The sequence below is a fragment of the Egretta garzetta genome, unplaced genomic scaffold (genome assembly GCF_000687185.1).
Source record: "Egretta garzetta isolate BGI_Z169 unplaced genomic scaffold, ASM68718v1 scaffold197, whole genome shotgun sequence".
Taxonomy (NCBI): domain Eukaryota; kingdom Metazoa; phylum Chordata; class Aves; order Pelecaniformes; family Ardeidae; genus Egretta; species Egretta garzetta.
The window spans coordinates 1,721,103-1,738,516 of record NW_009260274.1 but is presented as its reverse complement, the minus strand read 5'-3'; the positions used below and the strand labels follow the sequence as shown (position 1 = coordinate 1,738,516).

Genomic DNA, 17,414 nt, shown 5'->3' with positions numbered 1-17,414 from the left:
CATTACTCAACTTGTACCTGTAATACTTACTCCACTTTTTTGCATTGTTTCTACCCCAGTGAAACTGAATTTTGGAAGCAAGAATCAACATGCAGAGCTCAAATGTGTAATTTGTAACTTTTCCCCCTCAATTGTGTATCAAATAGCATTCTCCTTCACCTTTAAAAATACCTTTCAAAAAGATCTTGTATCCTGTTAAATCTTCCCTTCATTACAACAGTTTCCCAAAAAAGGCACAATGTGTTCATACTTCTGCATGCAGTAAATGGACTAGGAAATAAGGATTATTTATTGAAGCATCTTCCACCCAAAGCATCTCCTTAGGAGAGGTTCAAATGGAGGAAAAAAAAAAGTATAATACATAATAGCATTTTAACAGCAAATTGAGTCCTTATTTTTAGAAAGTCATTCTTGACAAAAAAACACCGCACAGTCATACACACACGCGCACGCACACACAGGACACATGCAGGGTTCTCCCCAGAAAAGTACGGAAGCGATGGTTCACACAGATCTGAGGGAGTAGTGTTGGCAAGCCAAAACATGGCACCTTCATACATTATATTCCTAAATCTGTATATAAAACTAAGAAAAAACCCCTAAGATTTCAGCCTGAAAAAACCGTCTATTGTTTTAGATCGTTTTCTATCTGCTGCACTTCGAACTGACAACTGAGGTTTTTGAAGGGCAAGCTCTTGAGATGTGGGGCATAAAGACAAGCTACTGAATCCAAAGGAGAAGGTTGTCATTACCAGCTATCCTGTTCCAGTGAGAACACTGCATGTAGTTAATTAAAGAACAGAAGAGGTCAATTAGTGCACTCACTTAAGAATACAGCAACTGTTTTACCTTTTTCTTAAGAGCTGACAAAACTTGAAAACATACATAATAAATAAAATCAAACCTAAACAGATCAATTATCATGGTGGGTTTTTTTTTTTCCTGTTAGTGTAATGTGTGGTATACACTGCCTGACTTGAAAAGCGGACACTCTACGATGTAGATAATATTACAGCACAGTGTCTGACATTTTTTGGTACAAAGTGTATTAAGCTTCTTAAATAAAAAAAAAGCCTTCATAAAAGTCCTTAATCTTTCCATTAGATTACTGTGTGTTGTTACTTTAGAACAAGCTGAACTGGACAATTATCACAGCATTAAACATTCAAGTCATTTTGTATGTTAGAGCTGCAAGTTTTACCAGTGATGAGTATGAGGATATATAGTCCTAACGCGTTACACAGTGCAGCAAAAACATCACTATTTTGGAGGGAATAATTACCTTTACGTCTTATCGTGAAGAACACTTATGAGACCTTATTTCAGATAAATATTTTAAAATTGATAAAAGGATAAGTCTCTAAATATATAATTTGATGCCTTACGTATTATTAAAGTTTCTGATTTTACACTTTATCCATCGTAAAGATTCAGTGAGAAGGTAAGAAAATGCATGTTCAGAGGTTATTTATTAATTGGACTGGGCATTATTATTTTAGTGGGCATTTTTTCCAATTTACCTTTGCTAATGGTTTACCGGATGCCAAAGTATAAAACTATATACTCTTTCCTCTAAAAATTTCGTTCAGAGCAATTCAGGTGAATCTTAATGAAATGAGGATGGAGATAGACTTTGAGATAGTAAACAACCTGAAATTCTTCCTCTCTCCTCCCTGCATAACGTTTTTTTTTTTTAATAGGCAAACTAAAACCCATATGCAAATGTGTTTATAAATTAGGTAAGATCTCCTCCCATTCCCCACTGCTAAACCCGAGTCTTCCCAAAAAAAGAAATATAGCATATTATCACTATTACAGTAAACTCAATGCAATAACTCAGGAAACATTTAGAGTGTGCACTACTGCAGACTTTTCCTCCCAATTGTAAACAAAGCTATCAAACACCGAGGATGTTGGTATTAAAGCTAAGGTTCATATAATAAAGAACTGGCCCATGACAAGCAGTTTACAAATGTTTCATCCTTTTCACATTATGCAGAATTTCAATACCATCCACAATGCTAGTACAATAACTGAAATGCAAGACTGAGCAAGTCTCTGCTTGCAAATACCATCTGACATTTCAGGGAAATATTCCTCTTGATGTGTACATAACCTCCGTAGGTGTTAATGGAAGCTGCGCGCATACGTCAAGATGGGAAAAATCCCTTCAAAATTTTACCATTCACATGCCTTTTCCAAATAAGCAAAAATATTCTGTTACTTAAATATGAAAGCTTGCGATAGCCACCTTCGATTGAGTCTTAAAAAGACATGCCTTTCTTTTCTAACAAAACTAAATCCCATGTGGCTGTGGGCATCTTAAAATGTATCTAAAAAGTTAAGCCACAATTACCTGTACCTCATTAATTCATCAAAAGCAAAATATATATGTACCACACAACATACAAAAGTTACACATTAAAAGTGCATATTCAGAATCCATTTGGCCCATTTCTTCAATTTACATTTGGTCATACTATGCATCCTTTACTTTTCTATGTAACCATACACGTGGGATATATTTTTTTCCATATACAATACTATTCTGTTTTCACATTGAACTCTTTGCCTCTCATTCAGTTCTGCATTAAATGTAAACTAATGATGGACCGTAAAGAAACACAAGCAAGAGGTTTATTCTGTGTTTCTTTTTACCATTTGGACAGCTTTGACACACACACAATAAGCATTACAAACTGTAATGAAAATACATTTTTTTGGGCCAAACCATTGCATATTTGCCCCCACAATGAAAAATAAATTATGTTCAAAGCAGTATATTGCCATAAATAGCCTGTAGGCATTTGCTGAAGGTAAACAGGCTCTCCCTACATTAGCACTTGTCTAGGGTACATCGCGTGCCTCTGGTTCAAGCGCTTTTAATGAGAGGCTAGTTAAAACCTTCCAGTTAGCACAGGACCAAACTATAATCATTTCTTTTTCTTCTGAAAATAATGGAAGATCCCTTTCAAAAATTAATCTTCAGTTATCAACTTTACTGCATTATGGAGCTAGTGCAATCCTGCAGAGCCTAGTCAAAAAGACAAGGCACATTAAAAAATAATAATAAAAAAATCAAGATACATTAGACTATATGGACTAGAGAGTCATTGAAGATAATTTAAGGCCTTTCAGTGAATTAGAGTAATCAGTCTAATTTAAAGCTGAGGATTAAACCATAAATTATCCATCTGAAAAGCAAACAATAGGCTTTTTCAGCTTCTGTTCTGTGGACAAGGATAACAAAAACTCTTGTTATGGTTTGTGAAAACACCTCTGGACATGGAGGAGTAGAGTCAATTCAATTTCTCTAAAGTTCATGGAAGATTTCATGACTGTTTTAGCCGTTTGCGTGGAATGCCAAACTGTGGACACTGTGCAGATGCTAGTGCGCGAAAGGCCTCTGCTACTAAGTGAGGGTGGGAGTGGATCATGGACTTCCAGCCTGCTGTTTCCATTATATCTGTTGCTTGGCTGAAAACAGAAGTATTAAGAATAGTCACATAATTTTACAAACCAAATGCACAAACGCACAGTGGAGAAGAGCAGGCAAGGCAGAACTACTGCAGGAGAGCAGTTGAGCATTAAGAGACAAACTTTACGAATGCCAGGAACGATGCTGTTGGAAAGCAGCAGCAAATTGTAATTTGGGTATATTAACATCATCACGTGTAGGATATAGGGTACTCAGTACCAGCAAGACCTCAGCTAGAGAACTATGTCCAATACTGTGTGCCGTGTAAGATAACCACCTTGAAATTGCTCAGGAAAAACAATAAAAATAAGAGGAAAACTAGAAGAAAATGAGGTCTAGTGTAGAGATGAAAAGGAAGGGAAGACACGATAATCTCATTACATAGAAGGGCATGCTCAATTTGGGGAGAGAGAAGGATGACAAGATGAATCAGCTGAAACTGCAGCAAAAATTATTAGTTCATATACTAGAAAAAGCCATGAAGACAGATTAGCTGGCTGACTACAGAACCCTTCACTGGAAGCTCACAGTTTGAGCACCAGTGGAGCATACTTGAGAACATTCACTCTTTCTTCAGTACAAGATCACGGACTACATTCAGAATGGCTTTCAGTGGCCACTGTCAATTTTTAACTAATACAGAAGCAACAACAGATTTCAGCAAGGATCACATTGACATCCAGGAGATTAAAAATGTATTTACACAATGTATATATTTCCTTTTTTGTGAAATAATATAAAACAATCATAAAATTCACTCTGCGCATGAATATTACACTGGTTGGGATGCATGCCACGTCAACACAGGACAAATTTGCAATTTGGAACCAACAGTTTATGCATCAATCCCCAGTTTCCATCGCCCTGCATTTTCAAAAGCCTTTCACGAGCACCCTCAATACTGTTTCAGGAACACAGTCAAGCGTAAAGTCAGGAGCTGACCTCTATGCTATATGATCTCTCAAAAACCTTTTGCAGATTTCTAATGCAAGCCTTTAAACTCCTGCTGCAAGTCATTAAAGGTAGGTGCCTTGAGAAACAACACCAAAGTTCAGACTCCCTGGTGCCCAGAGTCAGTAAATTAAGCCAGGCTCTCTCGATTTATTGCAGATTTACTGTAGATGCTTTAGCTGAAGCAAAGATGACTGGCATCTTTACTAGCAGTTATCCAAGGCAGAAGTCAGCTCAGTAAGCTCCAAATCACTTGAGAAGGAACACATCAACTAGTTTACATTGTTATGTATTCTGACTTCATTAGTTTTCCTACTGGTATTTTGCTATTTCCTTTCTACCACTCCTTTCCTTTATCACATCAGGCTCAATCATTAGGCCTGTGAAGACTTTTTTTTTTTTTTTTTTAAAAGGAAAAACATTAGTTTTATAGTAACTGGTAGAATACAGCTTTTAACTTCTCTGGAGAGTCTGACAGTAAGAAGTGCGTGCTCTGCTGTCCTTTTACTGCTTCAGCTTACCACTGGCTACTCTGAAGCTGGCTGTCTTCTACTCCATGATTCACTTGAACTGTTCTAAGTATATGCTGCAATCAGTCCTACAGTCTGAGCCACATACTCTCAACCTATTTCCAGTGCAGACATGAGCACTTAAGAGTCAGCCAGATCAGAGGGACCTGACTGACTAGTTGTGCGGCCTCAGGAATACTAGTGCTGGCATGTGGGAAGGTGTACAAACATGTCGCCAAAGGCAAAAAGAGCAACTGCTCTCCTTTCTTTGGAAATACTGCAGGCTCAAATTGACCTGAGCAAGTCGTGAAACCACACTGGGGTTGCCACTCCTGCAGGCACAAACCAGGTGTGTCAAGAGAATGGTTTCCTTTCTCTTGTGGTGGCTGCTGCCACCATCTCACAGCACCGATATGTCCCTAGAAGAAGAACAAAAGCCAGCTACTGTTAGGATCTCACACTGGAGGGCAGTTAACTCTCCCTACCGTTTAAAGGGGAAATCACAACCATAACTGGGGTAACATTGGCTGAATCCTACTTTACTTACAGTCAGTGACTGGCCTCAGTAGTGTGGAGTGTGGAAATGAAGCAACAGTTCTTAAGATCTGCAGTCTATTTAGCAGTGTTTGTACAGAACATCGTGAAGCAGGGAAACTTACTTGCTATTCCAGTTTTTCCCATCTTTACACCCAAGTTGTCTAAGAACACTGCACCTGTAAGAAAGAACTGCGTTAATATTGAAAAGGTACACAAAGCATAAATACAAATATATTTAGAGTCTCATAAATATTACTTGCCTGTTAATAAAGTCTATTGCTTGTGCTTTTAACTGTTCAGCGCTGTGCAAATCTGCGAGGATAAGAATGTCAGCAACATTTTCTACCGAGAGGTTACTACAGAGTGCTTCCTCACACATGACCTTCAGCCGTTCCAGTGCATACTGATAAAAGAAAAAACTACACTAATCATTCTTCAAACTAATTCTTTCTATCGTTATCTCTACAGTTTTTACGACAGTTCCAGTCATGAAAACGCTTGGTGCCTCCCAAGCTTAAGATCAAACCGCTTCCAAACAGGTAATTCAAAATTCAGCATGCTACACTGAAGAGTCCTCAGATGGCAAGACATGCATTAGGTTTGACACAAACTGATCGAATGCTTTCTGGGAGAACTTTTATTGAAACAACAAAAATAACTCCTTTAGAAGTTTCCATTTTCCTTCAGTTCAGGAGGAAGAGCAAGGAACAGACACAGGCTCTTTATCAAAATCATCATTAGACAGGTTTACATCTCAAAGCCAGGGGCAAGAAATACGATGGAAAGTTCCGTGAAACTGTCTAAGGGAAAATACATTAACCTGTTTGAAACTAGCTTGTTCCAAGTTTACCCCCACACCCATCTCTGAATTTCTTAATTTCTTCCATACCTTTGACACAGCCTACCAGAAAATTGATGTAAAATAATTACATTCCCATATTACTGCATTAATAAACTGTGCTTCTTTTTTGAATGATGTCATAGTATGACAGATTTCATTCAGCTGCATACATTTCTGAGATCTTACCCATCCCATTTAGTTTAGCACACTTCTGATACAGTTCTGAAGTCTGAAAAGAATTTTAGATGTATAAGTGGCACATATTCAAGTTGCCACTCACACATTTGTATTAGCAACTGTTCTATGCAATGAAGAAATGCCATTGAAGAAAAATCAAATTATCGGGCTAACTTCTATGTTTCTAGATCTATGCATTTTTACTTCCATTCTTCTACTATAGTACTCCTCAGGATACCTCTATTTAGAGTAAACAAGTATCAGTTATAAGAAATCTGCACCTACCAGGTAATACAACAGTGTAATGCCTTTGGTAATACGCAGAACATTTTTAGATTATTTCACATTCAGAAGGAACAGCAGAAAGTCTCTGAAAGTTACAAAAAGCTACACGGACCTCCTAGCTCACCATTGTTATTTCCTGCTATTACAGACATACAACTGTACCTTATACTATTCTCTACATTTACCAGTCATGCCCTAAGTAAAAGCCAGCATTCATAAAATAACACCACTTCACCTTCCCGCTTGGGTGTACTGAAACTTGACAAAACATAATCAGTTTTGGAAGATGAGACGCTGGCAGTAAGAGGCGAAAAGAGTAAGAGTGGTAAGTCACCAAAGCCAGGGCAGTGCCAGGTCAAGAGATCTTGAAAAAAACCACATTAAGTTGCCAGAAAAAAAAAAAAATTGTTTCTTAACTACTGGGATGACTTTTATTACCCTAAATGACTTATATTAGGATTGATTATGAGAACAGGCAGTTTTCACCACTAATGTTTTACGGATGTGATTGCACAACCAATTCAGAAATTGCAAAGGTAGTTTAAGAAATTGCCATGCCCTCAGCTGAGGGGGAAAGTTTCAGATTACACACACTAGAGTGAGTTTTTTCTGGATTCTAAACTCCATATGCTTCCTCAGGGAAAGACAACTGTGTCTCCTCTGAGGATAGCTAACTAAAATTTCAACTCAAGCTGTAAAGAAGTGAAGAAAAAGCAAGGTATTGGGTCAAGTTTTTCAGAAGTTAGAAAACTGTAAATTACGTATGAAAAGGAACAATCTCACCTTAATTGCCGTGCTGTTCTAAGTCCCCTAATCTCAAAAATCATAACAGAAAAAGTATTTCACAGAGGAACAATTTAAATAGAATACAAGATCCCAATACAGAAGAGATGAATGATTAGAACTATTACGTTTGTAGGGAAGACAAGATGAAAGTTCTGAAGTAGAAGTACTTCAGGGAGCACAGTTAGTTGAAACACTTGTATAAATCCTCTTCAAGAATGCAAAGATCTAGGATACATTTTATTCAAGAGTAATTTTCCAAATCATATTAATGGTCCCAAATCTCTAAAAAAATTTGGATAGCAAATATAATTAATATCTGAAGCACTTCTGGTGAAGAAACATTTATCAGCTTTCTACTGCTAAAAAAAGGTCTGTTCTTTCCCAGCTTCCTCCATTTCTGCTAAGATCTACTTCTCATATTTTAAAAAAAATCAAAATACGTATCAATCTGAAAAAAAAGTTGGGTTGGTTTTTTTTGTTTTAGAGGAACATTCCACAAGCAAACATCAGGTTTGAGAACTTAGGAGTCAATCACTTACTTTGTCTGCAGCTGCCAACAAATTGTCGGCCATTTTTTCAAGGTTTGGTGCTTTTCCTGTGTAAATGAATCTCATCATTTCTTTAAAAACTTCAGGGTCTACATCATTTATTTCTACACGATTCTGGTAAAGAAGAAGAATCAATTAAAGCCTCTGGAATTTAGCTACAACTTTAAAGTTAACATATCAAACATCGCCTGCACGCGTGTTACAAGTTTTCATTTGCCATCCATCATACAAAGTCCTTACACATTTAAGTTAACATCCAATAATATTAGGCAGAAAGTAATCAAAATCAGTAGCTCTTAAAGTCAGGTAGAAATCAGTTGGAAAAGCTTAGGCAATAAGAAGTAATTGCAACTGTTTTCTAGAAATGTCTAATGCTGGACTCTGTTGCTCAGTCTGTACATAAAAATCAAGGCACAGTTTCAGGAATATTTAAAAGTGCTGCTGAGTTTCCAACCCTACAATGATGTGCTTGGAATATTAGAAGTCAGAGCAGCAGACAGAACAAAGTGAGCCATTTCTGGCTTGACTTCAATTGAGTCACAGTCTGTTTTGTTCTCAGAATCCAGGAAACAAAAAAAAACAAAACCAAATCTAACGAACATCACGTAGCTAAAGGCCTTCCTAATAAATCTGTGGTACTGCATGCTTGAGCCCATCCTCTAAAAGTATCAGCTATAAGCAATCAATGAAATAGGGAATTACATCAAAGATGTAGAAGCAAGCATCAGACTTTTGAATGGGGTACAAAAATCACAGGCTATCAGCACATGAGATTTACATGTTCTGGTTTCCTAGCCACTGAGCCACGTACAGGATTTAGAAGTAGGGCTGCACTGGAAATTCACTGCTAACATGAAGGTGAAGGCCCCCCAGCATGGCACAATTACTGAAGCTGGGACATGTCTGGGTTGCTTTCAGTCCAGAAATCCCAATAAAATGCTTCCAATATTCCAATTCTACCTGTGAAAGTTTCCAAATCAGACAAGTGCAGGGAAGAAAAATGCCACGTTTGTGAAACTCAGCCATACTACAGCACCACATGCATCCGATGTGAACACACAAGTGGCATCATCGCAGCCTCCAAGACTAAGTGATGATCATCTGTTACAATCCTTTAGTCAGCTGATCAGCTCCTTGCTTTTTCATGGATTCTGCCTATAACCAACCCATTTTAGATATTCTTCTTCATGAAAGACATGAGCAACTCCTCGCTGTGGGAGCTATCAAGTGTGTAAAAGCAGAAGCAGCTCTCTGGGCTGATTAAGTAACTATCCATCCAAAACACTTAGACAGGTCAAGTGCCTGCAGAATCTGTGAATGAAAAGGAGTGCTTCACTGCCTCAGGGCTTAATTCGAGTCATAATTCAGCTGTTGTTTCTTTGTGTCCCAGCTATCACGTATAATGTTTTAATACACTATAGCAAAACCTTAGTCAAGTCTCTCACCTTACAGGAAGGCATAAACTAAAGGAAAAAGGGGCACAGATTACAGGGTCAATTGCATCATAGCTAATGTTAAAAAAAACTGATCTGGGGCAGATACAAGTACTTGGAAGAACAAATCCTCCAGAACCTCTCCATAGTCAGCCCTATCTGCTCTTTCTATACAAAGAAACCCCCGTACAATTCACCAGGAAAGCGTTTAGGAGTTGCACCTTCTCCACTCACGCAGCATCGTGCAGTACTCATCTTCCTCAACTTGCAGTACTTCCAAGTTTTCTGCAACTTTTCCCTTTTTCACAAGGTACAGATATTTACATGTAAAGTTTTCAGTAAGGCTTACCTTTTTGCTTTCCTCCATTTCATGTTCAAACATTGCATTAAAAACTGGAGACCGTGCTGTAGCAAGAAAAGTAAATATTAAATATAATCAAATTTTAAACTTTTAGCAATTTTAATTACAAAGTAATAGCAATACAAAAGTAGAAAGTACCTGCAAGGACAGATTTATGAGCTTTGAATTCTTGTCCTCCTACATAAAAACTGCAATCTGTAAATCTTGTTGTTTCCCAGAGATTCCCTAAATCTTCTGCTAGTCGACATTCAGGTACCTTCAAAGTGTTTGTATTAGACTGTCCTGATATATTTACTGAGTCTTGGACCACGCTTACCTAACAGAAAATCACAGCAAGACAACTCCTTCATAACTGAATGCCAATAATAATTAAATCACAGTACCTATTGCTAGAATTTCAGCAATTCCAAAGCAAAGCAAAAAACAGTGGTGTTTCTGGCATTAGGCTGGAACCATAAACCAACGCTTTACAGTTTAAGTAGCATAAAACAAATAGGGCTTTACTTAGAGACTCTAATACTGTGTATTTATCCAAACAGAACAAAAAGAACACAATACCACATGCCACTTGACAAATGCCAAAGTAATTCAAGGACAGATACTGTTCTTGGGATACCAGTGGCATCAAAAAACAGTTAACACTATTTCAGAGATAAATTAACAATTCAACACTCTTCACACATTTAAGTAAAATATATACAGTATAAAATTCTAAATGTATCAGGATCACAAGGTCACAGAAAAGTTTCATGAACATTCCACAGAAATTTTGGATAGTGTGATATTCCCAATTTTAATTACAGTAAGTTCATACTTAACCTGTAATGTGTAGACCAGGTTGGACGGGGCTCTGAGCAACCTGATCTAGTTAGCAGTGTGCCTGCTCACTGCAGGGGGGGTTGGACTAGATGACCTCTAGGGGTCCCTTCCAACCCAAACCATTCTATGATTCTAAACACAAACTAAGTGCAAATGACATACCTCCTTCATTATTTCCTTTTACTGTGCCCAGCTGAGGCAAGAATCAGGACTGACTGTCTTCCAAACAAGATTAAAAGCCATTTCTTTATAAATACAAGTCAATGAAATCAAAGATGTAGTACGTAACTTCAGTAATGAAATGCATGCTCACAGGATGTAATTTTTGTACAGAACTAGTTAATAAAACTGTGAAATCTGTGCATCTGGAGTGAATATATTGCCATTATTGCCCATTTTTAAGTCATTCACATAGGAAGTAAACAGGACAGTAGCATTCTTACTTGCTTTTTCCAGATATCTTTACATACTAAGTCCTTTTAATCAGTATGTTGGGAAAACAGAAGAGCTCAGCAGGTTTTACTTCTGTTGTCTGAGAGCACACGCCTGAGAATAAAACCTTTGTAAAGAAGAAAAGAGCCATACTACAAGATCTTGATCACCGTATCTCCCGAATACAGAAAATTAGGATTATATATTAAGAGAAAATGCTGATACTGTGAAGATCAGTGCTTTGTTTGACTTCCAGAGGCATAGCATCTGGAATAAATCTGGCATAAAGCAAAAATAGCACAGCTAAGCTTCACAGAAAGTCGAAGCACTGCAAACTACACTCCAGATGAGAAGAGGAGGATGATCCAATTAAGACAGCAGCTTGGGGATTCGAATCACTGCCTAATTCCGTTTCATCCCATACCCCCTTCATGATTACAATACATTCCTTTATGTTCTTCCACCTTTTAAAAGGAAAAAAAAAATCCAAAGCACTGCAACATTCCACTTTCACAGTAAGACTCTACATTTGTAACACTGAAAGACCTATAGAGCTATTGTGTACTCTATTTCACAGTTTTCATACACAGAGAGTGACTTCAGGAGATATACATACACACAAGTGGAGTTTTAGCTTAGCAAAGCTAGTCTTCTGTTGCCAAAAGAGAGTTCTGCTTCTCCAGAGACTTGACTCAAAGTTCATGATCCAAGTTGTTCACGCAGCATCCTCTTACTGGCTACAGACTGTGCCCAGGAAGGTCATCTACGCATTCTTTCGGTGTACTTAAACTGATCTCCGATGTTCCAAGCTTCTGCTGTTTTAGAATGGTTTCCAATACACGTTGATAATTGTGCAACATGACAATTTGCTACGACCCATCCTTTTAAGATATTACCTGAACAAAATTTTAATCCAAGTCTCCTGCATCTGAATGGCCTGGCACATACTGTCTATAGGTTGTAACAACTTTTAAAGATCCTAAATACAAACACACCCAGGGGTCTGATATCAATTTCATATCTCACTTGTCCAGATGGTACAAGTGCTTTTTTTTTTTTTTGGTTTATTTAAATCAAGCTGAAATCCAATCAAGTCAATCCCACATAACTCATCTTAGGCTAGAAGTGACCGTTTTTACAATGGTCTCAACACCTGATACCAAATGTGTACTTCAGGAACCTCAGAGTTGCGTTTATAAAAAAAAAAAAAAAAAAAAAATCATTCTTAAGAGTGAAGGTATTTCTTCGCTCAACAGCAGGATGATTATGAGATGCTAGAACTAATAGCAAACAACCCAGCTTAAAGAGTAGTAGTGATCTGGCAGGGATTTCCAGGTACTCCACAAGGTCTGATTTACTTTTCTTCTTAGGAAATTATCCAACATGTGGCTTTTTGCACGGCATGCATACTTTAGGGGACAGGTCCATTGCATACCCTCATGTGTAAGAGTATATAAAAATGTATAAACTAGGATTTGAACAAGTTCACTGTGTAATGACAATTTACATGGATAAATGGTATCATTTTCTTGGTTTTGAATCCGTGGTGATTTAATGGTAAAGATGATGTAAGTGCTCTCAACCTAAGCTAGATAAGAAATCTGTGATAGCACTCACTAGGAAAAACATCCCTGCAGAGAATTTGCTATTCTGTTAGCAAATGAAAATATTTGCAAGGCTTCAGTAATTTCAGATTATATGGAAAGGGAGAACTAAGTGAAAGAGATCAGTTTGTTTAAAAAAAAAAATATTATGAAGTTGTATTTAATCAATAGGTCATTTTTCAGTTGGTGGCAACACCAGACTCAGACTTAACTGTTCAGTTTCCAATCCAAGGACATATCCAACTGATCTTAAGAACATTCGGCAAAACAGAAGGAATATCTTTGCTCCCAAGGAAGACTAAATAATCCTTCTGCAACACAACAAGGAGAAAAGAAGACCCAACCAGCACAGTTGGTACTCAGTGACCTTTACTAAATACCTGCTATATCTGCTAAGTTTTATCAAACCAAGTGCAATATAGTTTTAAGCAGCGGTAAGGTCAGTCTTCCAACTAGCATATCAGTAGGAAGGCAAACACAGAAATTAGAACTTACAGTTAAGTTCTGAAAGTACCAAAACTTCAGACTTGTCTATGGAGACAGGTCCTTCAAACAACACCTGGTATTTCTAACGATAGCCTGAACAGCTAGAAGAACACATCCAAACAAATTTTAAAAGTGTTTGGATTTCCAATTTTTTTGCGTTAGCCCGTAACAAGACAGAAGTTATTTTAACATGCCCACTGTGCACAACTAGAGGTTGTACTTCCTTCAGCATTTATAATCAGGGTAGGTCAAACACTTCACTAAAGCCATTCACATTAAAAAATGGAGAAGTTTGGTAGGGAAAACAGTTATATTTAAACATTAGCATCAAAATTTAAATAATATTTTTCTCTGAAATTTCAGTATTTGTTCTTTTTTTTTTTTAAACAAACTTTATCTCTAAAATTAGATAGTGACCTATGTCCAAAACCAAACACTATTTTAAGAGCTGTTCGTTTACATCGAAGTATTCATTACCAGGAAAACTTAAAACTAGAAAATACTCAAAAGTATCTTTACAGAACCCTAAAACACTTGTTACATGTACTTTTATCACCCAAATAATTGTATTCATAACAAATTTATCATGCAGCTAATTTAACTTGTCTTAAGTGAAAATAAGATGCGCTATATTTGCAGTATCTAGTCTCAGGGGCCACATTTCAATTATTCTTGCTACAGAGCATAATGACATATAATTAAATTGTAATATTGCCAAGACGGTTTTACACAGTTCCTGTAAATACATAGATCCAAGCAAACTTATTAGCAGTTAGAGCATCTATCATCCTCCTAAGCCACTGATCACTTTATGGCAGCAAAGATAACTGACCAATGTATGTTTAACATATATGGTACTTACATTGCAACTCTGTCGAGTTTCCATTTTTTAACATTGTCATATTAAAATTCAGTAAAACGTTTACGCAATCTGGGTTACCAACATAACTGATATTAAAATAAGTGACCCATAATACACCATGAAGTTACACTTATACCACAGCTCTCAATGTTAATTCTCAGTATTAAGCAGTCCTACAGGACATTTGCACTTGTTCAGAAAACCAAACATAACAGTTACTATAAAAATAAAGCGTTTAATTTACTTGAAAGGCCTTGGTTCAAGCCATCAATAATGATATTACAAGAATACAGATTCTGACAATTAGTTGATTATTTTTTTTTTAATAATGTGAACCAGCACACAGACATTTCCTTTTGCTCATCCAGTGAAAAAACAATCCTCTAATTCCAAATACAACTACTTTAAATAAAAGTGACCTCAGTAAAATACTATTCCTACAGACAGCATGTATCAGTCACCTGTTGCATAAATAATTCTACAGTCAATTCTAGTGTAATCCTGGCAGATTCATGGAGAAGACCAACATCTTACAAGTGATCAATTCAGGCTTATTCTACACTTCAGCGTACGTGTATCAAGAACCAAAATACAATGCAGACAAAGCAAGTAAATGTGCATCTTACCGTATTTATAATTTACAGAACACAACTTTAATAGCATATTACTGTTTAAATCAATATAAAAGCATTTGTTAGAGCAGAAAATATTTTATTTAAGAGCTTATCACTTAAAAAACTATACCCACCTCACAAAATAACGTAAGCTTGTCATCTGGTAGAAGACCATTAGCTTCATCTAGTAAAAAATCTCTTCGGATAAATTTCTTAAAACCCCAGTCCTTGCCTTGCACAAATCGATATGCTCTTTGGCTTTCTGATAAAAAACAGTTATGTACAAATAAAGCAAGTTAAATAAAAACATTAACAAATAACACCTAAAAATTCTGTATTAAAGCTAGGTGTTAATCCAAAAAATTAATCAATTTAACACATTTGGATCATATGCATCACATTTTTAGGAAACCCACAACAGATTAAAACTTTTTTTAATGTTGTAATAGTGTTATTTTATAAAACACTTGACAGAACTTAGTAGAGCACAATTTGCAATTCAAATCATATCATCTCCTTAGATGTTATCTTAGGCACTATCCAGCAAGAGAGGAGTTTTTCAGTTAATGTTTAAGAATGCCAATGTGTCAAAACAGAAACTGTTCATAGGGAAGTACCATTATAATGAATTTGTCATCACAAATGCATTCTGACAACACTTCTGCAGTTGTCATAACAATCTGTTTTGACTTCTTCCTGAAATGAAAAATCTTGTTTCACAGGTTGAAATTATTTCGAAATACAGTAAAAGCATTACAAAACAGAAATAAAAGCTTTCAAGTAACTATTTCTTTGCTCACAAAAAGATATCATTTATATTTACCTTTTAGCCACAGCTATGAGAGGTTGTTGGTTTTTTTTTAATTCACCAGATTTGCTAATTATATAGATAGACGGCATTCTTCTACAATGTCCAAAATAAAGTTACTTCTCTACACTACAGTTAACTTGGTAGCTCTTACTGTTATCAGCAAGAACCAATGTTAACCCTCGGAAATTAAATGCTCAGAAGCAATTTAAGTATATAAAACTACAAAAATAAAGCAGCATAAAAGTGTAAATGTATTTTCTTCTTTCTAATAAAGCTAAAATGTTAGTTTGTTACCTATTTTATACACAGCTTCATCACTTGAAGCTGCAGTCTATGCATGAATTATCAATTTACAGTCAGGCAGCATTATACTGTATAAATAAAAACACAACATCTCCAGAAGCAGATGGTAAATGGCTGGAAAGTCCAAGAAATAAGATTTCTATTGGTAATTTTCCAGAATTAAAAGATGTTTATAATTCCTGTAGTGCCAAATATAGGATAGCTACTCCAGAAACTGAAGACATTTACTCATAGGATTTTTGGGTTTTAGCACCTTGTGATTTTTAGCATTTAAAGTAACACTTGGCACTTCTTCAGGTCCTCAGATTCTCAAAATCCATCCATCCTACATTGCATGTCCCTCGTTTAAACAGCATTATGAAGAATGCTCTCATACATTTTCTGGGAAATCAGCACAACTGAGTGCCTCCTCTCTGAAACGCCCGTAAACTCATGTACACAGCATGGAGAAGAAAGAGGAGGAACCGGAGGTCTGCGCACAGTTGCGGGGCTACGATCTCCTTGGCCTCACAGAGGCATGGTGGGACAGCTGGCGCGACTGGAGTGCTACAGACGATAGGTACAGGCTCTTTCGGGTAGCCAGGCCGGGAAGGTGAGGCAAGGGAGCTGCCCTTTACATGAGAACCACAGGAATGGCGGAGCACTGCCTGCGATGGACAATGAGCCAGCTGAGAGTCTATGGGTTGGGATGAGAGTGTAGGCCAATGTGAGCAATGCTGTGCTAAGTTTCCGGTACAAATCTACTAATCGGGAAGAAACAGGTGACTGGCAATTGGGGTCCCGGTGGACAACAAAAGAATGGGAGCCAGCAACAAAGCCCTAAGGCAAAAAGGACCAGCAACATTTAGTTAAGCACTAGAACAGGTTGCCCAGATAAGTTGTGGAGTCTCCATCCTCAGAGATACTCAAAGCACAAGTGCCAAAAAAAGCACAAAAAGTCCCAAAAGAACTGCCCTAGCAGACCCTGCTTTCAGCAGGGGATTTGGACTAGACAACCACCAGAGGTCCCTTGCAACTTCAACAATTCTGTAATTCTATGGTTATCTCAAAATATTTTTTGATGCACACACGGCAGTTTCATTTGATTAAATACACCGATCCACTACCAGACTGGAAGACTGTCTCAAGCTAGAAGCTATCATCAACCAAATATATAAAAGTTCATTTAAGCTCCAGAACCAGTAGGCTTGCAGGGATTGAAGCAGCCAACTCCATCAGTGCAAGAGGATAAACAGATTGCAAGATAGACATTTACTTTCCTTCCAGAAAGTCCAACCATTTAATTTTTAGATTTGAACTCAGTTTAGTGGATTTACTTTAAAGATTACACGTGGGCCTAGGAGGAAAGTAGCATGAACTGTGGGTATGAGTACTGGAGAACTATAGATTTTTCCAAGAAATTCAGAACTTGCAATAGAACAGACCCTTAAAGATCTCTTAACTCCTGGAGCATGAGTAGGGGAAAAAAGTAGACAGATTCTTCATACACCTGACTAGCAACAGCAAACTTAGTGCAGACCAGCATTAAATTACAGATTTTCATGAGGATTCCAGGTTTCCCAAAAAGTGTTTTCAAG

The 17,414-nt window shown here is 37.0% G+C and overlaps 1 protein-coding gene across 2 annotated transcripts in view; it reads right to left on the bottom strand.

The window, feature by feature from the left end:
- Positions 1–1,067: 1,067 nt before the first annotated feature.
- The window catches only part of SPOPL (speckle type BTB/POZ protein like), a 32,954-nt gene continuing 16,607 nt past the window's right edge, over positions 1,068–17,414 (bottom strand). For both annotated transcript variants that reach the window (XM_035897874.1, XM_009642489.2), the window contains exons 5-11: positions 14,858–14,985; positions 10,045–10,222; positions 9,895–9,950; positions 8,104–8,226; positions 5,736–5,878; positions 5,598–5,651; positions 1,068–3,477 (exon numbers count right to left, since the gene is read on the bottom strand). In XM_035897874.1, the coding sequence (XP_035753767.1) occupies positions 3,333–3,477; positions 5,598–5,651; positions 5,736–5,878; positions 8,104–8,226; positions 9,895–9,950; positions 10,045–10,222; positions 14,858–14,985 (827 nt within the window). In that variant the 3' untranslated portion in view covers positions 1,068–3,332. The remainder of the gene's footprint in view (positions 3,478–5,597; positions 5,652–5,735; positions 5,879–8,103; positions 8,227–9,894; positions 9,951–10,044; positions 10,223–14,857; positions 14,986–17,414) is intronic.